The sequence below is a fragment of the Dipodomys merriami genome, unplaced genomic scaffold (assembly GCF_024711535.1).
Source record: "Dipodomys merriami isolate MVZ:Mamm:240054 unplaced genomic scaffold, mDipMer1.0.p SCAF_128, whole genome shotgun sequence".
Lineage (NCBI taxonomy): Eukaryota > Metazoa > Chordata > Mammalia > Rodentia > Heteromyidae > Dipodomys > Dipodomys merriami.
In genome coordinates this window covers 1,884,076-1,902,563 of record NW_027202582.1, presented here as the reverse complement: position 1 = coordinate 1,902,563, position 18,488 = coordinate 1,884,076, and the positions used below count along the sequence as shown (strand labels likewise).

General features: G+C 50.1%; 1 protein-coding gene across 1 annotated transcript in view; it reads right to left on the bottom strand.

Annotated features, from left to right (window-relative positions):
• Positions 1-977: 977 nt before the first annotated feature.
• The window catches only part of LOC138824295 (DNA polymerase alpha subunit B), a 33,929-nt gene continuing 16,418 nt past the window's right edge, over positions 978-18,488 (bottom strand). Inside the window, exons 10-18 of the mRNA XM_070018079.1 lie at positions 17,374-17,416; positions 11,151-11,275; positions 10,315-10,353; positions 9,044-9,117; positions 5,650-5,758; positions 5,289-5,395; positions 2,928-2,987; positions 2,556-2,682; positions 978-1,467 (exon numbers count right to left, since the gene is read on the bottom strand). Of these exons, the coding sequence (XP_069874180.1) occupies positions 1,318-1,467; positions 2,556-2,682; positions 2,928-2,987; positions 5,289-5,395; positions 5,650-5,758; positions 9,044-9,117; positions 10,315-10,353; positions 11,151-11,275; positions 17,374-17,416 (834 nt within the window). The 3' untranslated portion in view covers positions 978-1,317. The remainder of the gene's footprint in view (positions 1,468-2,555; positions 2,683-2,927; positions 2,988-5,288; positions 5,396-5,649; positions 5,759-9,043; positions 9,118-10,314; positions 10,354-11,150; positions 11,276-17,373; positions 17,417-18,488) is intronic.

Below are 18,488 nucleotides of genomic sequence, written 5' to 3'. Positions count from 1 at the left end.
GCCACTCAGCTCCTCACCTACTTCCCAGGTTCTCATGGCTGGGGTTTCCGGGGCTCTGACCTGCAAGGCAGGACAGCCTGCTAGTTGGCTTAGGGCAGAAACCACAATTACCCTTCCAGGTGCCACACGCACAGCACGGAGATGTGCCAGGAGCCCGAAAGCCTGGCCCGAGGAGAGCCCTGGGCCACGGGTGAGCCTGGATCACCATGTGGCTTGGCAGTGCACACCACCAGGACTCCAGCCTTGGGAGGCCGCTGCCTCCTCCAGATGGAGGTCAGGCTGGGAGCACAGCACGAATGCGATCACTGCGAGGGGAGGGCCAGGCTGGCTGCCAGATGCTCACTCTGCAGCCCTGCACCCCTCCCCAGCTTAGCAGCCTGGGAGGCCTGGGGAGGATGAGAGGTGGGGCTGGATGGAACCCGAGCGGCGGGCCCTCTGCCTTCTCTGGACACAGGACAAATAGTCTAACATTCTTTGGCGAGTACCAGGAAGGAGAAAGTGGAAGAAAGATGAAATGCAGAAGTTACACTCAAACTGGATGTTGGTGGCTCGTATCTGCAATCTTAATTACCTCGGGAGGCTGAGATTTTTATTTTTTGGTTGGTCAGGGGCTTGAACTTTGGGCCTGGGCACTGTCCTTAGGCTTTTTTGCTCAAGGCTAGCAGTCTACCACTTTGAGCCACAGCGCCACTTCTGGTTTTCTGGTGGTTAACTGGAGGTAAAGTGTCCCACGGACTTTCCTGCCTGGGCTAAGGAAGCTGAGATTTGAGGATTAAAGTTCAAAGTCAGCCTGGGAAGAAAAGTCTGACACTATTATTTCTAGTTAACTGGCAAAAAGGCAGAAATGGGGCTGTGGCTCAAATGGTAGATCAGCCTTGAATGGAAAAAACAGAGAGCACTTTGGCCTGAGTGCAAGCCCCAGTACCGACACACGCATGGCAGGCACGCACGCACACAGGCACATGCACACACACAGTTACACTCAATTTATTTTTACTTCTCCCAAAGTTGTTTGTACATTTGATTCATGTAGACAAATTACAAAGCCTTCCCTCCTGTGGTGGGCATGTTCTCTTAGCCAGTTCTCTTCCAGATGCCCATATCCCCTCTGAAGCAAAAACTTCCTTCTGGAGTCGAGCCAGCTGCACAGCTCCAGCCCTGCTAAGGCAGCCCTCCCCGCAGCCAGGCCCATCTCTGCAGCTCTGTCCTCATGGCTGCTCCTCTTCTGGTCCCCTGCAAGTCTGGGCTCACTAGAGGGCTGTGCCTGGCCTGGCATCTGCAAGGGCAGCACGCCAGGGGACAGAAAAGCCTGAGGACTCAGATCCTCACCACCTGCGCAGCAATGCTCAGACCCCGCCGCTTCTCCCAGTCCATCGGCTTTCTCCTGAGGTACAGGCGGCCGAAGGTGCCACCCACCTGCCCTTTGGTGAGGCGTCCGGGATTCACACACACGCAGCCAAGGATGTCCTGGGGAGGAAATCAGAAGACGGGGTGTGGAGGCCACAACTCACTGGGGTCTGACCCCACACAGATAGGAATCATCAGATACTTAGGCCCCAGAGGATTTGTATAAAATAGATGACCAGGCTGGGAATGTGGCTTGGTGGTAGAATGCTTGCCTAGCATGCGCGAAGCCCTGGGTTTGACTCCTTAGTGTCACATAAACAGAAAAAGCCAGGAGTAGTGCTGTGGCTCAAGTGGTAGAGTGCTAGCCTTGAGCAAAAGCAGCTCAGGGACAGTGCCCTGAGTTCAAGCCCCAGGACTGATTTAAAAAAAAAAAAAAAAAAAAGGCAACCAAACCTATATGCAGTGTAGTACGTCAATTTTTTTTTTTTTTTTTTGGTCAATCATGGGGCTTGAACTCAGGGTCTGAGTGCTGTACCTGAGCTCTTTTGCTCAAGGCTCGCACTGTACCACTCTGAGCAACAGCACCAGTTCTGGCTTTTTGGTGGTTAATTGGACTCACGTGGCCTTTTCTACCCCCAGCTGGCTTTGAACCATAATCCTCAGATCTCAGCCTCCTGGGTAGCTAGGGTTACAGGCATGAGCCACTTGGCGTATGTGAACTTTTTATTGGAAGACTCTGATGGCTAGAGCTGGCAAGATGGCCGTCAGCTCTCACACAGTCAAACCTGACCCAGCTGTTTCTTGTTTTCTCACATAAAGAAGTAGTTACCACTTGACCAGGCAAGCAAAGCTTCATGGCAGTGAATACCAGAATGACTCCAGAGCTGAGTCTGGGAATGGATGGTCACATGAGAATCCGGGAGGGTGGGCAAGGACATATGGGAAGTGGCCCCACATCACCTGACCTGGCCCATGCCTGACAAGTCACCGATGAAATTCCTAGCGGCTTCCTGGTGTCAGGGGGACACTGATGATGAGCTGTGCTTCATCCACAGATCCGTCCCATCCCACTGCTCCTCCAAAAAAGCAATGGCGCTCTGTGCTGGGACCCAGGGGCCACTGTTCTCAGCAACAGACCCAGGAAGGGTGAATATTGTTGGTCTCAAAGGGTGTCAGGGTGGTTCTGGAAGATGCCAGTTCAAACCTACCTTCACAAAGTACCTCAGCTCCGATGGAACCACGAGGACATCTGGGGTGACTGGCAGCTGGGCATAGGCATAGAGATGCTCATAGTCGATAGGCATGTCCTCGGGAGGCGGGTAGAGGGGGTAGTAGCTGCAGGGACCAGAGAAAAGCAGTCAGTGGATGCCCATTCAAGACCTCCTGCCCTCCTGCCAGCCTCCCAGCCTCAGGCCTCTGGGTTGTTCATGGGCCATGTGTTTGGGGGACAGAATGTAAGGTGGGTGACCACAGGGCAAAGTTCCCTGTGGGTGGTCTGGGGGCAGCTCCGTCATATCCACCACAGGTTTGTGAGCCCACGTCACTGTCTTCCTGGCCAGCTGAGCGACCAGCGTGCTCACCTCCTCTGTGTCAGGATGTGCTTGAGGATTCGGCTGAATCTGTCTGACGCTCCAGCAGAGCTAGGAAAGGAAGGACAGAAAGAGATGGGGTACACACCTTGTTTTCTCTCCAGGGAGGAGCTGAGACCCCCCTCCCGCCCCCTGCCCAGCTGGTGTTTCCCCGCTACAGGGAAGCAGAGCCCTAGATCAGAGTCCTGACAGGCATGATTAAGAACAAAACAAAACCCTAAAAATGAACCAAAAAAACCCCCCAATGATTGGTGGCTCATGTCTGCAATCTTAGGTACTCATGAAGCTGTCCAAGTTGAGATCTAGGGACTGAGGTTCAAAGCCAGTCCTGGCTAAGAAAATCCATGAGACTCTTATCGCCAATTAATTGGCAAAAAGCCAGAAGTGGAGGTGTGGCTCAAGGAGTAGAGTGCCAGGGCTGGGAAGGTGGCTCAGTGGTAGAGCGCTTGCCTTGCATGCCTGAGGTCCTGGGTTCGATTCCTCAAAAAGAAAAAAGCTGGAAGTGGCGCTGTGGCTCAGGTGGTAGAGCGCTAGCCTTGAGCTGAAGAGCTGAGGGACAGCGCCCAGGCCCAGAGTTCAGGCCCCACGACCGGACCCAAAAAAAAAAAAAAAAAGTAGTAGAGTGCCAGCCTTGAGCGGACAAAGCTAAGGGACAGTGCCCAGGCCCTCAGTTCATGCCTCGGTAGCATGCTCAATAAACAAAACAAGAAAGACCTCGGCTGGTACCATTTCCTGTACGAAAACGTCACATGTGCTCCATTAGCAGGTAACAGGTAGCCAGCCGATTCTATGTACCTGAGTCAAAGGCACACATCCATAGTGCTGAACTCCTGACTTGCTCCGCTCTCTGCCCAGCAGAGAGGGAGAACTGACTGTCTAGCTGAAATGCCACAGATGTGGCTGGACCTGACCCTCTGTGGACCACAGCCCACACCGAGAAACACCCCCCGTGCTCACGTCAGTCTGGGGAAGTGAGGAAAGAGAGTAGAGTGGAAAATGCAGATACATTTCTGTGCCTGGAATAAACATGTACAGACAGAAAAGACGATTCTTTGGGGTCTCAAACACTATAAACAAATGACAGAAACAAATGTATCTGACTGCCCCTCCTGGTATAGTTTCCTGACCAGGAAATAAAGTCCATGAGACTCTTTGTGAGATTCCCACCTCAGCCACCAAGAAAGCTCCACTCACTGGTGTATACCTGCCATCTCAGCTATAAGTAAGTCTAAACAGGAGGACAGCAGGCTAGGCTCGCAAGACCCAATCTCAAAAATAATCAAAGCGAGTCGGGTGCCGGTGGGCTCATGTCTGTAATCCTAGCTACTCAGGAGGCTGAGATCTGAGGATCGAGGTTCAGCCAGTCCGGGCAGCAAAGTCCGTGAGACTCCTATCTCCAATAAACCACTAGAAAACTGGAAGTGGTACTGTGGCTCAAGTGGTAGAGTGCTCGCTTTGAGTTTTCTGGTGGTTAATCAGATAAGAATCTCACGGACTTTCCTGTAGGAGCTGGTTTTGAATTGGGATCCTCAGATCTTAGCCTCCTAGGTCTCTAGGACTACAGGCGTGAGCCATGAGCGCCTGGCTTGCTTTGGTTTTTTTTATTTTTATTTTTTTTTTTGGGTCCGGTCGTGGGGCCTTGAACTCTGGGCCTGGGCGCTGTCCCTGAGTTCTTCAGCTCAAGGCTAGCGCTCTACCACTTGAGCCACAGCGCCACTTCCGGCCTTTTCTTTTTGCTTAAGTGGTGCTGAGGAATCGAACCCAGGGCCTTGAGCATGCAAGGCAAGCACTCTACCACTGAGCCACCTTCCCAGCCCCTGTTTTTTTTTTTATTTGCCAGTCCTGGGGCTTGAGCTCAGCCTGGGCACTGTCCCTGACTTTCTTTTGCTCAAAGCTAACACTCTACCACTGGAGCCACAGCTCCACTTCTAGCCTTTTCTGTTTATGTGGTACTGAGGAATTGAACCCAGGGCTTCATGCATGCTTGGTAAGCACTCTACCACTAAGCTATTTTCCCAGCCACTTTGATTTTTGTTGTTGTTGGTGGTGGTGGTGGTGGTGGGGCTTGAACTCTGGGCTTGGGCGCTGTCCCTGCGTTCTCAGCTCAAGGCGAAAGTGGTACTGTGCACCAGCTTTGAGCAAAAGAGATCAGAGACAATGTCCAGGCCCAGAGTTCAAGCCCCCCGACAATTTTTTTTTTTTTCCAAAGCAGAAAAGGGTTGTAGAAGAGTGGCTGCCCAGCAAGTGCAAGGCTCGGAGTTCAAATCCCATTACTGGAGAAACTTGGCGATGACAGGCCCAGAATGTGGGGAGACAGCGACCCTACCCAGCTGCCGGGAATGCACTTCTTACCAGCTGATCTCCTCGGCCCCCATGTGGAACAGCAGGTCTGTGGACGTCAGGCCAAAGATCACCCCATTTATGCTGAGAGTGCAGGGCTCCGACACGAACTGCACTCGCTAAAAGGAGGTATTTGGGTTGACACAAACATTTACACACACACACAGCTGCTGGAAACTTCCTTATAGAAGTCAGGGGTCTCTACTGGCTAGGGAGATGAACCTGTGCCCAGCAGACTCACAGCCATCTTTCCCACATGCAGCTTAGGAATCAGGCTGTGTGCCTGAAAAGGCTGTCGTTACCCCCCATCCTCCCCTCGGGGCCAGGCTGGCCACATTCTGGGCTGCCTGCTGGGCAGAGGGGTCACAGGTACCTTTTTGTCTTCTCGAGACAGATCCGAGTAGCTGAAAGGTGGCTGTGGGTACACGGGCTCATGGTGCACGTCCCTCAGGGAGGGGACGAAGATAAGGTGGGAACCGGAGCTGCAGAAGAGGAAGAAAGTGAGCGCAGAGTGGCAGAATGAGGTTTAAGTCCTGGGAGCTGCATGGCATAGCTGCCCTTCAAGGAGATGTGGTTCCCGGATGCTGCCAAGGGAAGGCAGCATGCTGCCAGGCACATGGGCCCCCTTTCCCCTTCCTCTGTCCTGTCCCACTGGGGCTCCAGGGTGACTACGGTGACAGGAAAACGGGAGAAGACAGCCGGGTGCCAGTGATCACACCTATAATCCTAGCATCTCAGGAGGCTGAGATCTAAGTTCAAAGCCAGCCTGGGCAGGAAAGTTTGTGAAACAGAAGTGGCACTGTGGCTCAAGTGGCAGAGCTCTAGCCTTGAACACAAATAGGCTCAAGGATAGCATCCAGACCCAGTTCAAGCCCCAGGACTGGCAAAAAACAAAAACAAAATAGAAAATGTGAGAAGAAACTGAGACAGAAAATGTAGAGAAAGAATCAGCCTCAGACCTGGAGCTGGCGTGGACTCCCCTCGGCAGGACAGAGGTCCCTTGGAGCATTACAATGACTCCAAAGTGGCTGTAGTGACATGAGTGCCACTGGTCAGATCCTGAGGCTGACTGCCCCTGCATTCCCAAGATCCACCCCAAACCTCTCCACCAGCCAAGGGCTGGGCTATAAGTAACTGGACAGCAAAGACAAGACGCTTTCAGAGCGACACATGCCTGGCTTCTCTGCATCCTTGAACCCTTCCTGCTTAGGTTGGAAAGTGATGCCTCATTTCTACTTTCCAGTACACCAAAGTAACAGATACTCAGCAGCAAGACAGAGGCAGGGAGGACTGCAGCCAGAGGACAATCTCTAGGGTTACAACATCAATGAAGAAACAAGTTGTGCCTCTGGGGGAGGACAACTGTTTATTTTCCCAGGGAAAGCCTCATTTCTTCGGTTCCCTAGCCTTGTCCTAGTAGAGGGGCAATTTGGGGTTGCCAACAGCTCTTGCTTCTAGCTGCTTCCTCCTCTCTCTTGCTTAAAGCCTGGTCGTAGCACTGTCTTTGACATGTGGGCTGTTGGGGACTTTGTTACTTAATTATCGCACCTACTCAGTGAGACCCAAGACTGACTGCAATAGCAGATGAGAACTGTGAGGCCGAGTGTACTCTGCACGTTAGCCACTGAGAGGTTCACTGTAATTGCCTAAGCCACTGTCTGGAGGTTTGAGCTTCATCAAGACAAAAACAAAAAGCAAACAAAAAACAGAGGGAAGCCTCTTGGCGTTAGTGGCTCACACCTGTAATCCTGCTCAGGAGGCTGAGATCTGAGGATCAAAGTTTAAAGCTAGCCTGGGCAGGAAAGTCCACTCCAATTACTACCAGTAACTCCAATTAACTACCATAAAAGCCAATAGCAAGGCACTAGTGCCTCACACCCATAATCCTAGCTACTCAGGAGGCTGAGATCTGAGGTTCAAGAAAGTCTGTGAAAGGCCCTGAACTCAAGCCTTTGTACATCCCCACCCTCCACCCCTGCCACACACACACTGAAGCCAGGAGTGGGAGTGGGGTGGGATGGGGCTAGGGGAGAGGGTAACCTGAACAGGACAATCTGTGTTCCAGGTCCCAAAGGCCCAAAGCCTGTAATGACACAAAGGCCTGAGATGCAGCTGGCTGCTGTCAGGGGACGGAAGCGTCTGCTCTGGAAGAGCAATGGTTAAGGAGGAAGCAGCCTTTCCGCTCATGGTTCTGGGGAGGGAGGAAGAAAATTCCAACTATGCTCATGCTCAGCATTGCCCAACTTCATACATTCTCGTGGGAGGGTCTCAGGCTCCTCACTGCAGCCACAGGGAGCCGGCAGATCTGTCTCAGCTTCTGCTGATAAATGAGCTTAATAAGTCTCTGCACTTCTGACCTCCGGGGAATACAAGAAAACCCCCACCGAGGATCATTTCTGTCCGGGTTCGAGAAGGGTGGGGCAGCGCCTTGCCCCATGGCACACACTGGCCCCAGATGAAAGTGCCTGGTGGTGCTGGGTGCCCGCCCCCGGGGTTCACAAAGCCCGGGCTGTTCTTTGTTTTCTATCACTCACTACGTCACTATTGCACCGGGTGAGGAACCCAAATCAGAACCCAATCTCAAGCTGAGGGCACCAGCCCAGCCAGCGCTGCTGCAGCCTCTGCCCACTGCAGAGGGCTGACCAAAGACACCCTTAAATACCCCCCCCTCCCCGCCCTGCTTTAGGGCTTTAAGCACTCTCCAGATGAACTCCATCAGGGTCACGACATACCCTGGGAAGCACTCGGAGCCCCTTCACTGGCGGGAGGGAGAGGACAGAAGCAGCTGAGGGCCGTCACTGGCACACACTCCGTTTCCCAGCCCTGTGGAGAGGTGGGTCCTCATTACAGGGCTGCGGTGCCTCCCACGCTGGCGTGTTACAACAAATCCACTACGCTCAGTTCTCATGGCCAAAATGTGGAAGATTATACATTGTGTTTTGGAAACTTCCTTTGTTGTGGACTTGTTTTAAAGGCTCAGCCATAGAGATGTGATTTTTATGAGCTCAGCTATAAGCAGGCAGATCCCGGGAGATCGTCCACTATTCCGCTTTTTTCAGACTTCTGACACTGGAGGAGAGGGACAGGAACTGAGGTGTCTGTCAGCTTCCTGCTAACTCTCTGCTTCTCGCTTTAGACTCTTCCTGGAAGGGCAATTTCCCGCACGTTACCACAGCACATGGCTCTGACATCACTGTGCCCTGACCTTGTCCTGTCCCTTCCCTGGGCCATGGCAAGGAATCAAGAACCTCACCTTCAGCTAGGCGCTGGTCACTCATGCCTGTAATTCTGGCTACTTGGGGGGGGGGGGGAGGGGAAGCTGAGGATCATGGTTTGAAGTCAACCCAGGGCAGGAAAGTACATGAGACACTTATGTCCAATCATCCAACCAAAAAGTTCAAAGTAGAGCTGTGGCTTAAGTGGTTGAGAGAAAAGGCCAAATCAGAGTGAGGTCCTGAGTTCAAGCCTCAGTACTGCATACACGCCAAAAACTTCCCCTCTCACTAGAGCACCCACCGCACTTCCTAACCCTGAGTAGCACTGACTCACCCTAAAACACTCACACGCGGAGGTTTGGAACCTCTTGGGAGACTGTTTCTCTCTGCTTTACTCAGTGTGAAACACTTGCAGTTCAAGGGTTCTAACTGATCAAAAGGATGAAGAGGGAGGAAACTTCCATTCCTTTTAAACTGTTGCAGTTTTTTTTCTGGGATACATCGGAAGAACCTAGGAAACTTCTGGCTCTGTCTAGTGTTTGGGATTCTGACCTTCTTGTGCTTTCGATTATTGTTCGCAGACATTGCTTGAAAACATCTTCGAAGGGACTTGTCAGCAGACACTTCTGTAAGAAAGGAAGGCAGGTGGACTCAGAGGGCAACACATGGCTTCATTCACCCTTAGGTGCTGCTGTCAGGCTGGCCTATGGAGACTGCCTGTGATGTGGGGAGCTGAGTACATCTAGGACAGGAGAGGAGGCAGATGAGAACTAGTCCTCTGGAGTGCAAGCTGAAGTGAAAAAGGAAGAATGCTTTAAAATCTCTTCCACTAATCTGGGAGCTAGAGGCTTACAGCTGTAATCCTAGCTACTCAGGAGGCTGAGCTCAGAGGATCACAGTTCAAAGCCAGCCTGAGTAGAAAAGGCTGTGGGACTCTTACCTCTAATTAACTGCCAGTGGGACTCTTATCTCTAATTAACCTCCAGTAAACTGGAAATGGAACTGTGGCTCAGAGTGGTAGAGTGCGTGCCTTGAGCAGAAAAGCTCAGGGACAGTGCCAGGGCCTGAGTTTTTTTTGTTCAACGATAGCACTGTACCACTTGAGCCACAGCTTCACTTTCAGCTTTTTTGGTGGTTGACTGAAAAGTCTTGTAGACTTTCCTGCCCCAATTGACTTTGAACAGCCATCTTCAGATCTCCGCTTCCTGAGTAGCTAGGAATACAGCTGAGAGCCATTTGTGTTACATCAAAGAACAGGACAAATTGCCAGTTCAAGGTAGTGGCCTCAGAAGGACTTTCAGAGTCTACCTCTGTGATGCAGGTACTGCCTGCAATGCATTTCTTTTTCCTTTTGCCAGTCCTGGGACTTGAACTCAGGTCCTGAGACTTGAACTCAGAGCCTGGGCACTGTCCCTGAGCTTTTCTTGCTCAAGGCTAGCACTTGAGCCATAGGGCCACTTCAAGCTTTTTCTGTGTATGTGCTACTGAGGAATCGAACCCAGGGCTTTATGAATGCTAGGCAAGCACTCTACCACTAAGCCATCTTCCCCGCCCCCATTTATTTCTACACTTTATACCCTAGCACTAAGTGCTACGGAGAAGTGGTATCTTTCCAGTTCCTTCTCCACCTTCCAGCTCATCTTGTATTCTAGCGAAACCAAGCCAGCAAACTTGAGATATTTACTAAACATATCCAGTTACAATGGCTTTCTAATTAGCCACAGGGTTCACTTAGGCCTGCTACAAATGCAGATAATGCTATAAAAAGAAAAGCAAGGGCTGGTCTGATGCAGTTGTCTAGGGACCCCGCCCCCAGGACTTACCTCCACCTGTTCATGCTTAGCATCCAGGAAAGGACCGAACTGCAAACAAGCCCAAGGGGGAGAGACAGAGCATCAAAGCAACAAATCAGAATCACATGTCTGAAAATACTTTCAGATACTGTCTTCTAACTGCTCTCCACCCAGGGTCCATCTGTCCGTCCATGGCTGCCTTGGGACAGTTAGCAGATGGGCAGGGGGCACCTAGCCAGCTTCACAGGCAGAACCACCTGATCTTTGACGGTGGCACTGAGGGCCCTAGAACCCGTACCACTGCCTCCACACACTGCTTTTTCCTGGCCCCCCACAACTGGCAGGAGTGGTCGAGCACCATGCCTGCAGGAGCACTTTGAGCATAAAGGTGGGAGAAACAAGAGACAAGAACACTGAAATCAATGAAGGGGACCAAGAGGTACTGGGAGTTGAGGGTCTATGGATCGTGAGTCTTTCGAGAGGAAGACTGAGAACTACAAAACAAGTTGGGCACCGGTGGCTCATGCCTAGAATCCTAGCTATTCAGAAAACTGAGATCTAAGGATTGTGGTTTGCAGTCCATGCAACTCTCATCTCTAATTAATCAGCTAGAAGTGGACATGTGGCCCAAGTGGTAGAGCACCAGCCTTGAGCAAAAAAGCAAAGGGACAGTGCCCAGATCCTGACTTCAAGCTCCTGTATAGGCACAAAACCAAGCAAATGCAAACAAATTCCCTACCAAGCATTCTAAAAAGGACAGGTTGACTTCTAAAAATTTGGAACAGCATTAAGACTCTTTTCTAAGGCTGACTCCTGTTTTCCCACTGTTGTTCCTTTGTACATAGCTGTCCCAGGAGACCTCCTACCAGGACACAGACGTCTGGCCGGTCCTGGTTGATGATGGTGATCAGGTCAAGCAGGGGGTCATAAGTGATGCTGTCTGACGTGGTGTATGGCCCACAGGCCAGGAAGACCACTGTTTGCTCGAAATCTAAGACAGAAAGGATTGCAAAGAACAGATCAGGGGGCTGGGAAGGTGGCTCAGTGGTAGAGCACTTGCCTTGAATGCCTGAGGCCCTGGGTTCAATTCCTCAGTACCACATAAGCAAAAGAAAAAAGCCAGAAGTGGCGCTGTGGCTTAAGTGGTAGAGCGCTATCCTTGAGCTGAAGAACTGAGGGACAGCGCCCAGGCCCAGAGTTCAGGCCTCACGACTGGACACCCCCCCCCAAAAAAAAAAAAAAAAAAAGAATGGATCAGAAGGACTGATCCTAGGACAGTGGGAGAAGGGACATTAGATGAAAATGCCACATGACACATTCACTGTCCCTGCAAGTGTGCCCAAGTGATCGAAGAAAAATGGCCCTCAGGAGCCAGTGCCTCAGACCTATGATCCCAGCTACTCAGGAGATTTGAGGATCCAAGTTCAAAGCCAGCCTGGGCAGATAAGACTGTGAGACTCTTTTTTTCTTTCTGTTGTTGGTCCTGGGATTTGACCTCAGGGTCTGGGCACTGTCCCTGAGCTCTTCAGCTCAAGGCAAGTACTCTATGGCTTGAGCCACAGCGCTACTTGCGATTTTCTGGTGGTTAACTTGAAACAAGAATCTCAGATTAGCCGGTGATTCAAGCCTATAATCCTAGCTATTCAGAAGGCTGAGATCTGAGGATCACGGTTCAAGCCAGCCAGGCAGGAAAGTCCGTGAAACTTTTTTTTTTCCCCCCTTTTGTCGGTCGTGGGGTTTGAACTCTGGGCTTTGGTGTTGTCCCTGCACTCTTCAGCTCAAGGCGAGTGCTCTACCGCTTGAGCCACAGTGCCACTTCCAATTTTCGAGTGGTTTATTGGAGGTAAGAGTCTCACAGACTTTCCTGCCCGGGCTGGCTTTGAACCATGATCCTCAGATCTCAGCCTCCTGAGTCACTAGGATTACAGGCGAGAGCCACTGGTGCCCGGCTTGTAAAAGTCTTATCTCCAATAAACCACTAGAAAACCAGAAGTGGCGCTGTGGCTCAAGTGGTAGAACGCTAAGCCTTGAGCTGAAGAGTTGAGGGACAGGGCTCAGGCCCAGAGTTCAAGCCCCACGACCAACAAAAAAACAAAAACCAAAAAAACCTCAGACTTTCCTGTGTGGGCTGGCTTTGAACCGTGATCCTCGGATCTCAGCCTCCTGAGTAGCTAGGATTACAGGCATGAGCCAATGGTGCCCAGCTGACTGTGAGACTCTTATCTCCAATTAACCACCCAAAAACCTGGAAGTAGAGCTGTGGCTCAAGTGGTAGAGTGCTGGCATTGGGCAAAACAAGCTCAGGGATAGTGCTCAGGCCGATTTCAAGCCCCAGGACAGGTATGTACATATATATAGCAGTCAGGAGTATTTATTAGGGTGAGAGGTGCTCACACTTTAGAGAAGTTTCTGGAAGTAAGGATAAGCTGTAAGAGAATGCTGAGACTTGAATATACCTGTGTATATTCAGGGACCATCTGGTGGTCCAGTGTGGCTAGCAAATGTGGGGCACTGAAGCCCAGAAAGGCAGGCTGAGGAGATGGGGGACTGGGTGTCAGGTGTGGGGTTTGTGCTGTTTCCCTTTTAGTATTTAGCTTGGATTTTAAATTAGGTGCTCTACTGCTGCCATTTATACTTTCCCCCTGGATTCTGGAATCTGGAGGTGAACTGTCCAGGTCAGAGGGTTGAAGCAGATTAACGTGCCTGGGTGATTCAGCTGGGAATCTGCTAGCTGGACACTAAAGCTGCCAGGCCCATGTCTTGATCCCACACATGGGTCTAGGGCCCTGTCCAGTCTGTGAATAATTTGAATTTCCATGAACAAGCTTTTTTTCTTTCGTTAATGTGAGCCAGTTTCAATAAGGATGTCTAGAGATCCTTGACTTCCTAACAGTTAAACTAGTTTTCTAATATTGCTACAAACAAATTATTTTTAATTTAATGGCTTTTCTTCTTCTTCTTCTTTTTTGTTTTGCTTTTGGGTCCAGTCATAGGGCCTGAACTCTGGGCCTGGGCGCTGTCCCTCAGCTCTTCAGCTCAAGGCTAGCGCTCTACCACTTGAGCCACAGCGCCACTTCCGGCTTTTTTCTTTTTGCTTATGTGGTGCTGAGGAATTGAACCCAGGGTCTCAGGCATGCAAGGCAAGCCCTCTACCACTGAGCCATTTTCCCAGCCCCCTTCTTTTTTTTTGGCCAGACATTGGGGCTTGAACTCAGAGCCTGGGCATTGCCCCTGAGCTTCTTTTGCTCAAGGCTAGCACTTTACTACTTGAGCCACAGTGCCACTTCTTTTTCTGTTTATGTGGTACTGAGGAATCAAACCTAGGGCTTCATGCATGTTAGGCAAGCATTTTACCACGAGGCTGCCTTACCAGTCCTAGCTTAAACGTCTTATCTTACAGCTCTGGAGATCATAAGTTGTAAAATTCAGTCATTGGGAGGGCTATGCTCTCTCTAGAGGTTCTAGGGGAGTACCTATTTCTTTGCCTTTGTAGCTCACCTGGCTCATGACCCATTTTCCATCTTTTTTTTTTTGCCTGTACTGGGGCTGGAACTCAGAGCCTGGGCACTATCCCTTAGCTTTTTGTCTTTTTTTGTTTTGTTTTTTGGTCCTGGGGCTTGAACTCTGGGCCTGCAATGTCCCTCAGCTCTTCAGCTCAAAGCTAGTACTCTACCACTTGAGCCACAGTACCACTTCCGGCTTTTTCTATTTATGTGGTGCTGAGGAATCAAACCCAGGGCCTCATGCATGCAAGGCAAGTGCTCTACCACTGATCCACCTTCCCAGCCTGTCCCTTAGTCTTTTAACTCAAGGCTGGCACTCTACCACTTGAGCCACAGCTCCATTTCTGGATCTTTTTTTGTGGTTAATTGGAGAGAAGAGTTTTCTGGACTTTCCTGTCTGGGTTGATTTCAAAGCACTGCTCAGATCTCAGTCTCGAGTTTTTAGGATTACAGGAGTGAGCCACCGGCACCAGAGCTGTCATCCTTCCTCTGAGCCAGCAGCCTAATATTTCTACTCTTACTCTGGTCCTGACATGCTTTTTCCTAAGCCTTCATTTGAGTCCATGATAATCAAGCCTGGATAATCCAGGATAATCTCTTATCTCAAAATCTTTAACTTAGTCAGCAGGTGAAGTCCTTTTTTTTGGGGGGGGGGGAGGGGATGGTTTGGTCATGAGCTTGATGGGCTTGAACTCAGGGACTAGGTGCTACAACTGAGCTCTTTTGCTCAAGATTAGAGTTCTACCATTTTGAGCCACAGGTCTACTTCCAGTTTTTAAGTGGTTAATTGGAGATAAGTCTTACAGGAATTTTTCTGCCTGGGCTAGCTTTGAACCCCAATCTTCAGATCTCAGCCTCCTGAGTAGTTAGAATTACGGGTGTGAGCCACCCATGCTAGTGCAAAGTTCTTTTAACCATATATGGCCATGCGTTCAGAGGTTCCAGAGATGAGGGAAGAGACATTATATCTTGAACACTGTGATAGTATTCAGGAGGAAAGGTGAATGTCATGTGGTGTGGAGCAGGTACAAAGTTAAGTTTGTTTTTTGAGGTGCAAGGAAGTGATCTAAACCCCAGAGGACACCGGAACTGCCCAGGGAGCAAGGTCCACTTCTTATTTATCCACGAGTGCTTAGCTCAATTCCTTGTACAAAAAAATATTTGTGGGGGCTGGGATGGTGGCTCAGTGGCAGAGTACTTGCCTTGCATGCATGAGGCCCTGGGTTCGATTCCTTAGCACCACATAAGCAAAAAGAAAAAAGCCGGAAGTGGCGCTATGGCTCAAGAGGTAGAGCGCTAGCCTTGAGCTGAAGAGCTGAGGTACAGCGCCCAGGCCCAGAGTTCAGGCCCCATGACCAGACCCCCCCCCCAAAATAAATAAATAAATAAAAAATTTGCGGGCTGGGAATGTGGCTTAGTGGTAGAGTGCTTGCCTAACATTCATGAAGCACTGGGTACGATTCCTCAGTACCACATAAACAGAAAAAGACGGAAGTGGCGCTTGGCTCAAATGATAGAGAGCTGGCCTTGAGCAAAAGAAGCTCAGGGACAGTGCCCAGGCCCCAGGACTGGCAAAAAAAAAAAAAAAAAGTTTGCTTAATAGTCCATTCAACTGGTTCCAGCAGCATCCCTGGCCCACAGCTCTGGCTCTTAGTACCTTACTTAGCATGTTAACTCCTTTTCACTTATTATTTTAAGTTGATCTAATAGCACTATGCCCACTCCAATTCTCACATAAATATTTTCCAATATATTATACAATGTCAGGTGAATGTGTTAACGACTAAACTACGGAAACACCTACATTATACAATGCCATAACATCTAAATTTCATTCTGGAGTCAAGATTGTTCCCAATACCCAAACAGGGTGTGGGCAAAATGCCAGGATTGGCATTTACTGATAATCTTGAATGGCATCATACTATGCTTACCAAAATTCTTAGAAATGGGGTTTTGTGGGTTTCTTTGGTACCAAGACTGAGGCATGAACTCAGGGCACTGTCCCTGAGCTTTTCTGCTCAAGACTAGTGCTTTATCACTTTGAACCATAGCTCTACATCCGGTTTTTTTTTTTTTTGGGTCCGGTCGTGGGGCCTGAACTCTGGGCCTGGGCGCTGTCCCTCAGCTCTTCAGCTCTAGGCTAGCGCTCTACCACTTGAGCTACAGCGCCACTTCTGGCCTTTTTCTTTTTGCTTATGTGGTGCTGAGGAATCGAACCCAGGGCCTCATGCATGCAAGGCAAGCGCTCTACCTCTGAGCCACCTTCCCAGCCCCTCTACATCCGGTTTTTTAGTGGTTAATTGGGGATCAGAATCTCATGGATTTTCCTGCCTGGGCTGGCTTTGAACCATTATCCTCAGACCTCTGCCTCCTGAATAGCTGGGATTATAGCAGTGAGCTACCAGCGCCCAGTTTCACTTAATTTGTATATTCTGGAATAACTTTACATTTTAAAAAAAAGGTGTAAAAGAAAGCACAGAGTTCCTCTATGTCTTTTATCCAGAGTCCCCTAACATTAACAACTTACCTAACTACGTAGATCTGTTAGAATTAATGTAGGTGTTACTGTTAACTAAACTCCTGGCTTTATTCACATTTTCTCTTCTAAGGTCAATCTACAATACCAGAACGTTCTTTCTTTCTTTGTCAGTCATGGGGCTTGAACTCTGGGCCTGTCCCTGACCTCTTCAGCTTAAGGCTAGGGCTCTACCACTTGAGCCACAGTGCCACTCAAGGTTTTCTGGTGTTTAACTGGAAATAAAAGTCTCATGGACTTTCCTGCCTAGGCTGGTTTTGAACTGTGATCCTCAGATCTCAGCCTCCTGAGATGAGCCACCAGCGCCAGGCTCAGATAGTTCTTTGTAACATGCACATACTGTTCCTTTTCAAAATGGCCTGAAACTATTTTTTTGGGGGGGGGGGGGAAGGAGGTTGGTTGTGGAGCTTGAACTCTGAGCTTGGGCACTGTCCCTCAGCTCTTCAGCTCAAGGCTAGCCTCTACCACTTGAGCCTCAGTGCCACTTCTGGCTTTTTCTATTTATGTGGTTCTAAGGAATCGAACCCAGGGCCTCATGCATGCAAGGCAAGCACTCTACCACTGAACGACCTTTCCAGCCCTGGAACTACTATTAAAGGCTAGTCTCTCAGGATAGGTGGCAACACTAACAATGGTCAGGAGGCTCAGACCCACTGGCTCTTGGGCAAAAGGCCTGTAAACCCACCTATCACCTGTCTTTTTTTTTTTTCTGGTCTTGGGGCTTGAACTCAGGGCCTAGGTGCTGTTCCTGATCTTTTTATCTCAAGGCTTGTGCTCTACCATCTGAGCCACAGCTCCACTTCAGGTTTCTTGATAAGTTAATTGGAGGTAAGGGTCTCACAGACTTTTTTGCATGGGCTGGCTTCGAACCATGACCTTCAGATCTCATCTTCCTGAGTAGCTAGGATTACAGGCGTGAGTCACCAGCGCCCGGCCTATTTTGTTCTTAAAGACCATTTGTAGTGTCCTGAGCCTGTGGATCCTCATTTCAGGAACCTTGTCCATCATCCTCACTGTTCACAAAACAACTTCTGAACCAAAACTCACCTCTTTCCTCTTCGGTGGGCTGATAGAACGGAAGCGGCACGCCCTTAGAACAGAGGAAAAGCTCAGGTAAGGTCTCACTGCTGGGGTTACTTTGGTAAGGACAGGGGTGGGGTGAGGGGGGGGGGGTGCAAGGGCCCCAGGGATAGGTGGGAGAGAGGGGAGGATGTACCTGTCCTGCTCTTCACAGCCCAGAGCTGAGAGGACCAATCAAAACAGCCCAGGTAATGGGGATTCACCAATAAAACCCTCACAGAACCCCCAGCAACAAGTGGGAGCAATGAGGTGCTGAAAACACCAGAATGCTCCTAGGCAGGGGGTGGAAGAAGCCATCTTACTGCTTTTCCTGTTAGCTAGATCAGGCATAGGAAAACTCCAGCCTGAGGTCAAATTGGGTTGCAAATAAAGTTTTACTGGGTTAGGTGCAGGTGGCTCAGGCTTGTAATTCAAGCCACTTAGGAGGTTGAGATCTAAGGATTGGGGTTTGAAGCCAGCCAGGGCAGGGAAGTCCATGAGACTTTTTTTTTTGGTCACTTGTGGGGCCTGAACTCGGCCTGGGCGCTGTCCCTCAGCTCTTCAGCTCAAGGTGAGCGCTCTATCACTTGAACCATAGCGCCACTTCCAATTTTCTGGAGGTTAATTGGAGAGTCTCACGGCCTTTCCTGCCCCGGCTGTCTTGGAAATAGTGATCCTCAGATCTCAGGTAGGATTACAGGGGTGAGCCACCAGCACCCGGCCAGCGCCCAGCTCTTCTGTTTTTGTTTTGTTTTTGCTATTGTGGGGCCTGAACTCAGGGCCTGGGTGCTGTCCCTGAGCTTTACGACTTTGAGCCACAGCTCCATTTCTAGGTTTTGAGTGGCTAATTGAAGAGTTTTATCATAGGGAGCAGTGGAGGGGGGAATCTTTCCGGATGTTTTTGCCCAGGGTTGACCTCAAGCCGTGATCAGCCTTGTGAGTAGCTCTAAGTATAGGTGTGAGCCACCAGTGCCCGGCTTCATGGGACTCTTATCTCTAGTTAACCACCCAAAAAAAGCCAGAAGTGGAGCTGAGGCTCAAGTGGAAGAGCACTAGCCTTGAGCAAGAACTCTCAAGGATCCCAGGTCTGGACCCAAATCTGG